The 9,511-nt window shown below is 36.1% G+C and overlaps 1 protein-coding gene across 1 annotated transcript; it reads left to right on the forward strand.

Annotated features, from left to right (window-relative positions):
- The first annotated feature begins 803 nt into the window (after positions 1-803).
- On the forward strand, positions 804-7,580 carry LOC121259221 (ATP-dependent DNA helicase Q-like 1). Its single transcript, XM_041160730.1, has 10 exons — positions 804-1,045; positions 1,886-2,274; positions 2,656-2,916; positions 3,623-3,786; positions 3,983-4,079; positions 4,181-4,224; positions 5,425-5,539; positions 5,628-5,981; positions 6,826-7,050; positions 7,186-7,580. The coding sequence occupies exons 1-10, from the start codon at positions 931-933 to the stop codon at positions 7,291-7,293; spliced, it is 1,872 nt and encodes a 623-aa protein (XP_041016664.1). The 5' UTR covers positions 804-930; the 3' UTR covers positions 7,294-7,580.
- The last annotated feature ends 1,931 nt before the right edge of the window (positions 7,581-9,511 follow it).

Genomic DNA, 9,511 nt, shown 5'->3' on the forward strand with positions numbered 1-9,511 from the left:
TCTCCCTCAATGTTATAAAAAAAAATGTTAATTAACTTAATTGGTACGTACCAAAATGTTTTTAAGTTTCATGTCATCGATGGCGTATATGAAAATGAGCTCTTTAAAAGAAAAAAAGAACCTCCTAGGCCTCTCTATCCGGATGGGTTAACCTCCAATTATAAGAAATCTAAATACTCAAATCTCCCTAATCAATGTGTCCTTAATCAAGAGTTAAAATTGGTTTGGTTTGTCCTCACCAACTTTCGACTATCTATATTATTTGCAAGTGTGTAAAATACAATACCATTCACGTTACTTATATGACAAGATTTGATTTGAAATATTTAAATTTTAATATTTTTTTCTAAAATCAAATTATATTATGCAAGCGTTTTACTAAGTGTGTTATCTATACCGATTTATAAATAGAATTTTTCTTTCATTTTGATACTGTCATTCTTGTAAAAAATAACAATAGTTCATTTCAGATTGTTTTTTAGAAGATTCTAATACAAGTAAAATGATCAACAGATGCTACTTAGGTGTCAAAGCTAAGGCTGGTCTAATTATACAAAATTAAATTATCTCATTTTATATAATTATTATTATTTTTTTAAACTTCTACATAAAATATAATAAACAATTCAACTTTTTTAAATTTTAAAATAAAAATAATATCAAAAAAATTATTATAATAATATTTTACTTAACTTTTAATAAAATATTTTATGTCATTTTACGTAAACTGCGTAACAAAATGAGACATAAATATCAGTCATTAACCGAGCAAGTAAAATATAGAGAATGAGAGTGTCACAAAAATAGACAACACAAAACGACTTCGTTTCAGAGGCTTTTCTTCCTCCATATAAACGAGCTTCTCCGACCTGGTTTTTCAAAGCAATTTAGCGCGGGAGACTAGAGTTCAATTCGATCGAAGCCACAGAAATGGACGACCACGATCTGGAATTGGAGAAAGCTCGCTTGCTAAGCTTAGCCCTCGAGTTCGGCTTCGATGAAGAGGCGGCAGAGAAGTGCTTGGATCGTTTGGTTCAGCTCTATGGTACCTCATTGCTTCGCCAAAAATCTTAAACCCTAAAACACTCTTGTTTTTTTCCACATACAAATCTGTGCATGTAATTTTATTAAATAATGAAACGGGTTTTGGGTATTGATTTAATTCTTAGATATGTGGATGTTTTTGCCTTGTTTTTGCCTGTTTAGTGAGGGTTTCGATTTTGGATTCTACGAGGAATAAGCGCTGGATTGGATAGTGAGTTGAAATGAGATGAGTTGAAATAATTTGTGAATTGTAGTGAGATATTTGAGTTGAGATGAGATGAGTTAAAAATGGTTTGAGTTAAAATATTTTATGAGGTTTTGGAAAATGAGAAAAAAAAATTGAATAAAAAGATTATAAAGTTAAAATATTGTTAGAATATAATTTTTTAATATAATTTTTGTTTTGGGATTTAAAAAATTTGAATTGTTTTTGTGTTTTGTTTGGAAGTATGAGAAAGTTTTAATAATTAGTTAATCATTAGATGAAAAAATTGAAGATTTGAAATTGAAAAGTGTTTGTATTTGTAGTGTTTGGATATTAAGATGAGATGGGATGAGATGAAACTCATCATAGAAGCATCTATCTATCCAAACCAGGCCTAAGCTACGTTTGAGTAGTGAGGTAATGTCAGATGATTTGTGAATAGTGGTGAAAAAGTAATGATAAAATATACCGGTTTGTTAAGCTGTTGTTTTGCACAGGCTGATAATAAAACATCATTTGGGTTGAATTTCTCTCTTAAAGTAGCTGTGACCAGTGCATTTGGTCCTCTATTCAGCTGTAGGTATTCATTTCTCCATTGTCATTTATTTTTTCCTTCAACAAAAAAATATTTTTTAGGAGAGGATGGCCATGATTTTATCACTGTGGAGCACTGTGGTGATGATTTTCTCACGGCATTAGCTGAATCAATGCAAGACACTGAAGAATGGGATGATTTACAAGCCATTGAGTCAGAAGCTTGTGGAACCTTAAAGAATATGTTTGACAAAGATGTTTGCAACAGATATGAAGCAGATAATGATGAAGGTGGAAGAAGCTATATCAATGTTATAGAGGATTCACCCAAACCTCAGAAACATTTGAGTTTTATGGATTTGGATTCTTCTAGTGATGGTGAAGACTTAAGAACTCCAAAGAATAAGGGTGTCCAATCTACCCCTTCTTCTACTGATTGGAGCAGTCCTGTCTTCATGCAAGGGTCAAGTAAATGTCATTCAAAATCTGTGGTATGATATTTAGCCAACAAAAGTTTCTTCTCATCTTCTGTTTACCACACAGTGATGAGCTCAATTTTTGTGCAACTGCTACAGTTGCATCATAGCTGTTTTGGTCATTATTGTTATAGCAATATTTTTGGCTATCATTGATTGCTGCTAAGTAGTCAAGGGAAAATGTTAAAGCATGGCTGTCGTAAACTTATCTATGTGTGTGATTGTGAATGATTGCATGTTGTAGTTAGCTTGTTAACAGACAAGACGACAACCCCACCCCCCCCCCCCCCCCCCCCCCCCCCCCCCCCCCCCCCCCCCCCCCCGCCTGATTGTAAGCTTATGTAAGCAAAACAGTTTCAGCCTTTCAGACACTGAATTAGTCAGTCTTTGTTGAAGGATTGTAGGAGCAGCATCATTCAAAGTCCAGTTACATCAATTTCCTATAAAAGACGGTGCTCCCAAACATTGAAAGAGGAACATGAGACTCTGAGTTATGAAGAATTAGAGTCTCTGGATGATTTTGAATTGGCAAATGTCGTGATATTTGGTAACAGGGCATTCCGGCCATTGCAGCATCAGGCTTGTAAAGCAGCTGTAGCAAAGCAAGACTGCTTTATTCTTATGCCTACTGGAGGTGGTAAAAGTCTATGTTATCAGGTCATGTTCTCTTCCTTATTTTTATAGAGTATCTTACCTGTAAATTCTCTTAAATTATCTTACCTGTATGTTCTCTTTAAGATATGAATTGTGCAGGAAAATTCCCTTAATCCTGTCGGTAGTATTGGCACAAGAAACTTGAAACTTGTCTCTATTTGTGTTACAATGTATGTTGTCGATTTATTGTTGAATGTTCCCTTTATATTTTTTAAGACCTGATGGTCCATGACATACCATGGAGAGGACAGCATTACAGAAAACCAGGAGCCATTGTCGTTGCCATATAATTTACTAAATGTATTTTTCCAAGTCGAGTTGTTTTTTATTTAGATTTACATGGGCCAAATAAACCTTGCTACTACTCAATTTAACATATTATCACATGGCTATCACCTTTAGGCCCCCATTTGGATAGTGAGATGAGATGAGATGAGATGGTTTTAGATGAAAGTTGAAAGTTAAATAAGATATTGTTAGAATATTATTTTTTAATATTATTATTGTTTTGGGATTTAAAAAAGTTGAATTGTTTATTATATTTTGTGTGGGAGTTTGGGAAAGTTGTAATGATGAGATGAAACCGTTTCTGTATCCAAACGGGGCCTTAGACATCAAGCAATATGAATGCCTGACCTTTATTTGAGTAGTTAAATGTGAGATGCTGTTGACTTACTGTTTACATTGTATGACTCCATGTTTTGTACAGCTTCCAGCAACTCTGCAACCAGGTGTTACCGTAGTTGTATCTCCCCTACTTTCCCTCATCCAGGATCAAATTATCACTCTGAACCTCAAGTTTGGAATACCTGCAACTTTTTTGAATTCTCAACAAACTGCTTCACAAGCAACAGCTGTCCTCCAAGAACTAAGGCAAGGTTCAGTTCGTCTTTGAACTCATATCTGCTAAGAGAAGTACATTTATCTTTTGCCCAAAAATCTTCAAAAGGAGTTTTCTACATACCATAAGCGACAATAGGTTGCCTTTTCAATATTTCAATCTTCCCTTTCTTTCTACAAAATTCTTCCAATTGATTTTCTCATCCACGTTTTGTTTTCTCATTTCTAGGAAAGATGAGCCATCATGCAAGCTCTTGTATGTAACTCCTGAAAGAATTGCTGGGAACTCATCATTTCTTGAGATTCTAAAAGGCCTGCATTGGAAGGTGAAAATCTCAGGTTTCCAGCTGAATTCCTCAAATCTGTTTGCTACTAGAGAGTTTTGAAAATAAAAATTGCATGTAGTTGACCCCAGCATAAATTACAGGGAAAACTGGCGGGTTTTGTTGTTGACGAAGCACACTGCGTCAGGTATGCTATTTTCTTTTCTGTTTTCTGATTTATTGATTCATATTGATGGCTATTAGTGGTACTGGAATACATGAGAATCATAGCATGGGGATGCAGTCCACCTTCTGAAGGACCTGTCCCCTACCTTTCCACGACCTCACCAAACTACACAATTTTAACCTTTGGCCATCATAATTGGTTGAGGATTTTATTCGATTACTCTTCATTGATATATCATCCAAAAGGTGGGCACATGGAGGCTTGGTTTTGATTGTATTTAGCACTTGTATGATATGAGAATTCAAGAGTGTATGAGTGTGCCCTTGACTCAGGCCTCAGGTGATAAAGGCTGTGGGAATGGGAGGATTTTTGGTTCAAATCTACCAAGCAAATGAAAAATCATTTCTTTGCCATTTTATATGTCGAGTACTATTGGAATTATTATTTTTGATGAGTCTGTAATGTAGGAATTATTGATATTGATAATATCTGTTAAAGCCGAATTATGTGTTGGAAAATTCAGACCCATACTTTCATAAGTTTGGAAGATAATTTAACCATAAAATCACATATAAAGTGGTCACGTAATACCCTTTTTAGGGATAAAAGGAAAGAAAAATAACAGAATCCCATAAATAATATATATATATTTAAATTTTTGACTTAAACCGGCACAAATTTAACTTGAGAAAGCCATGCACCGATGATTGCCATATGTGATTGCAATACTGATGTATGCAGTCTCTGAAATAGAGGTGCAATTTACCTCACAACCACATATGTACCCTTCGATGGTTGACACGTGTTACCCCATTTTAGTATTTTACAGCCTCCTTTTGCCTCCCGAGATAACCAAGCTACCTTCAGTCCTTCAATCACCATTACCAATCTCAATAGTCTCTCTAACCAAGTTTACTGACATAACCTCCTTGTAATCCATCAAGCACCATTTTATTGTCTGCTGGTTTATTACCTCTGGTCTTTTACACACTACAGACATGCTGTCGCTGGAGAAGTTATGTTTACCTTTACGGGGAAAAAACTGGATTACAAACCCCCCCCCCCCCCCCTCTCTCCAAAAAAAAAAAAAAGGGGAGGAATAACTAGGTTCCAGATCTCCTCAACAATGTATGTCAAGCAATGCAACTTCTTTCACGTAACTGAAACTAGAGAATCTTATTAATTTGTTTTTGTTCTAATTTTGTTACTTATTCTTCCCAGCCAATGGGGACATGATTTTCGTCCAGATTACCGTGGATTAGGATGTCTTAAGCAGAATTTCCCAGATGTTCCAGTTATGGCATTGACCGCCACAGCAACCCATTCAGTTCGCGAGGTAATATGAAAGACGATGGACTTATCTATCTGTACCTTACTATGAAAAACATTATATGTTTCCCTTGTCTGAAATGGATGCTATGCAGGACATAATAAAAGCTTTAAGAATCCCTCGTGCTCTGGTTCTTGAAAGAAGCTTTGATAGACCCAACTTGAAGTATGAAGTTCTTGGAAAGACCAAGGAGCCACTGAAGCAGCTTGGGCAACTACTAATGGATCGCTTCAAGAATCAGTGTGGAATTGTATACTGCCTTTCAAAAAGTGAATGTGTTGAGGTTTCAAAGTTTTTGAAGGAGAAATGTCATTTTAAGACAGAATATTACCATGCTGGTTTGGTGGCTCGCCAGAGAGTTTCTGTTCAAAAGAAGTGGCACATGGGAGAGATCCATATTGTTTGTGCAACTATTGCTTTTGGAATGGGAATCGACAAACCAGATGTTGTAAGTCCAGATAAATTCAGTTGCTTTCTCTTTTATGCTTCTTTGTTGGATTTTCAAATAATGCTGTGGTCATGTGTGACTGTATGATTAATCACAGTAATGATGTCTCTATTGCTGAAACTAAATGCTCTCTGTGGTGATTGCAAATGACTACAGCTGTCAAACTTTATACAATGGCCATTATGGTATGTTGCTGGCATTGGCCACTTATGTAAAACGTTTTAAATATATAGGTTGACACTTAAACCTATGATCGAAGAATATTATTAAAGTTATTAGAGGAGAGATTTGCTTTTGCTTGGTGTTCAAATATTTTTTTTGGGGATTCTTACAACAGTCCATAACTGTGTGTTTGGATTTCACCATTTCTCCAGCCAATTGTGAATTAATGCTTATACTAATCTGTACATCATGTAAGCCAACTTTAAGTTGATCATCTCTACCTATCCAGCCCAAGGACTATCAGTTTATTTGGTGGAGAATTAAAGCTGATCTGAAGAGCTGCATATATTGGATAGCTATAGATGACTAACTGACTTGAAACGTGATGCTGTTGATATATATATATATTAGTAAAGCATCAAACTCAACAGCTGGCTTTGTCAAAGATGTATCACACCAAAAACTGTGGATGGTGTAAGAGTAATGTTGCACTAGTTGAGCATCAGGCACAGCTCAAATTATTTAGGATTAAGATCCTCTAGAGAGTATAATAGCTTTAAACTCTGGTGTTTCACCATTCAATGTCAGTATCATGCTTGCAGCATGGTTATTTCTCAGTCTGATTTGCTGGTAAAAATACTTGAGTAATGTGTGTTCTTTTTCTTTCCCTTTTAATGTTCAGCGATTTGTCATCCACAATACAATGTCCAAATCAATTGAAAGCTATTATCAAGAATCCGGAAGGGCTGGAAGAGATAATTTCCCAGCAACATGCATTGCTCTATACCAGAAGAAGGATTTTAGTCGGGTTGTATGTATGTTGCGGAACGGGCAAGGATACAAAAAAGAAAGCTTTAAGAGAGCAATGGCTCAAGCTCAGAAAATGCAACAGTATTGTGAACTCAAGGTTGGCAACTTCACATTCTAGCAAGCAGCTAATTCTCCATTGAACCCACCCCAAAAAATATCAGCCTTCTTATTACAGAGTTGAGTTTATTGATAAACTCTTGCTTTATTCTTAATATGTTTCGAAATTTTGCAGGCTGAATGTCGGAGACAAGCCTTACTCAAACACTTTGGAGAGTCTTTTGATAAAAAAGCCTGCAAATATGGTTCTAATCCTTGTGATAACTGTCTCAAGAACTCCTGAGCACCTGCATGCTTATCATTATTTGCTAGTGAGGTGTGCCACGAATCAATCTTTCGTGACATCCCACAAATTTCAATCAGGGGTTGTTTCATGCTCGGCCTGATTTAGCTGCCCATTTTAATGCCCTTAACGGAAGGGTAAAACAATTGTGTTTTACCATATAAATTCCGTCCCTTTTATCCTTCCAATTCCGCCTTAATGGAGGCAATGGTTGATTGGTGGAGGAACCAAAGCCACCCTCCTCTTTGTCAAGTGAAAAATAAAAACCCAAACCCAATCCGGCAGTTATATCCTTTTGCGTCTGTAGCTTGGGGTGTTTGCAGTGTGAGGGTTGTGTGCGTGTGAAGGAAAGTACTCTGGGGTTTTTGCATGGGAGTCTGATTTAAGCCCAAAAAAGATGAGGGACCATCGGATTCTATCCCTGCATTTGGATTCATAATATATTGACTACTACTTTTGTCTTTGGGAATTCGTGTTTGAGTTCATCAAATATTGGAGAAATCAATGTCTGGTATTGGCATACGTTGCAAAAGGCTAGCCATTGGTTTTTGTCTTTGTTCTTTTGTGTGTGGTGAAGATCTATTAAGCATGTGAGTAGTTTGCACTTTTTTTTTTTTTAAAAAGAAAATGATGGCTTCCAATTTTATTAATACACATTTACTTATTATGTATGAATACCGTGGTTACCATCCAAAATCTTGAAGATACATGAATCCAAACCAAATTGTTTTAAAAAAAAAAAAAAAAAAAAACTAGTGCAAAGTAAATAGACCCTTTTGCACAGTGTTTTGCAAGTAATTCAGCGGCTTGGTTAAGGAGGAGTTACAGGTTGAAGTAATTAAAAACTCACCACTCTTCTCTCCCTGGCTTTTCAAGAAATAAGAATGGCATTTGTATCATTGCATATTCATTCATCTCCAGAGATGTACTCATTGATTGTGTCAGATTGTTGATGAATTGGCTCTCTCGATCGACCAAAGCAACAATTGGGTGCTGCACCTGATCCAATCTTCACCCATCTGGCACCCTTTGTAGTTTAGTACCAGTAGTACTTGAACCGCCATTAATCCATCTCCTTTTTTCTTTTATCTTTTATTTATTTATTTTAACTCCTCCTCATGACACATCGATATTTGTGTATGCATTTGACCTTTGGTCCTTTGGTATTCCTCTGCCAACCATTTATATTTCATTTGGTTTGTCACGTTGCCGGATTGCAGTATAGTCAACAAAGATTGGCGGAACATTAATTAATATGGATCTAACATCTACAAGTTATTGAGACCTCAGAGGAATATTCCGAGGAAGTGCACATGCAAAAGCTTAGCAGCCACCATGCAATTTGTTCTTCTTCTTTTTGCATATTTGTTCTCTCACTTTGGACTATTACATCTTAACTGCCCCATTCAAGTATTCACTTTGTAAATAAACAGCACAAAATCTAAAACGAACAGCATTTTGGAAGTCTTGTTTTCTTTCTTAAAAAACTCGGTGAGATCATGGGAAGTGTATCTTAAATGGTGTTGCCCTCCAAAGCCTGTTTTGGAAAGAAAAATGACTATTCCTTAGATGTAAAAGACCCGATTGATTTACAACAAGTCCCTTTATGGAATCATTCTCTTGTGAAAATTGATCGACCGTTTGGATAATGAGATGAGATGAAATGATGTGATATTTGTATCCAAATAGATAGAGATATCTCTCTTTTATCTCAAATGTGTTTTCTGGTATTTTCATTCATGTTTTGAAGGAGCTGGAAACGCATAAAAGATGATATTATCTGTCCTTTGCTACAATTAATTGAAGCTATTTGGCAGCTTCCTTGTGATTCAACGATTATAATGAAAAAGCATGAGTGACAAAAATGGCTTTTTCAATAATTGAGGCAAGCTTTAAGAATGTAAACCCAATCTGCATCGGCCGGTCTCGAGGAATTGCTGGATTTTTGTGGGCAATGAGCAGCTCTGATGGGGCCTGAAACGGAGCCGTGTGAATAAGCAAAATGCCATGGTTTCAAAAACAGAAATAATGGAGGGGGGGCAGGGCAACCTTGGTTTCATGAACACATTGCATGCTTCTTGTAGTTTTTCGATATTGATTGTTGTTTGTGTCACCTTCTAACGTAACAGATTGAGCTGAGGGGTCAATTCATCGGTGCTAGGTTGTTTTCCTGGTGTTTTGCAACCGTTAAATTAGAAGACTTCAATATAAAAATACA

Source organism: Juglans microcarpa x Juglans regia, chromosome 4D (assembly GCF_004785595.1).
Source record: "Juglans microcarpa x Juglans regia isolate MS1-56 chromosome 4D, Jm3101_v1.0, whole genome shotgun sequence".
NCBI classification, from domain to species: Eukaryota; Viridiplantae; Streptophyta; class Magnoliopsida; order Fagales; family Juglandaceae; genus Juglans; species Juglans microcarpa x Juglans regia.

Coding starts and splice junctions, on each gene's coding strand:
- LOC121259221 (XM_041160730.1), top strand. CDS start 931: ATGGACGACCACGATCTGGAATTGGAGAAAGCTCGCTTGCTAAGCTTA. Junction 2,275..2,655: donor AATGTCATTCAAAATCTGTG/GTATGATATTTA, acceptor TCTTTGTTGAAG/GATTGTAGGAGCAGCATCAT. Junction 2,917..3,622: donor GTAAAAGTCTATGTTATCAG/GTCATGTTCTCT, acceptor TGTTTTGTACAG/CTTCCAGCAACTCTGCAACC.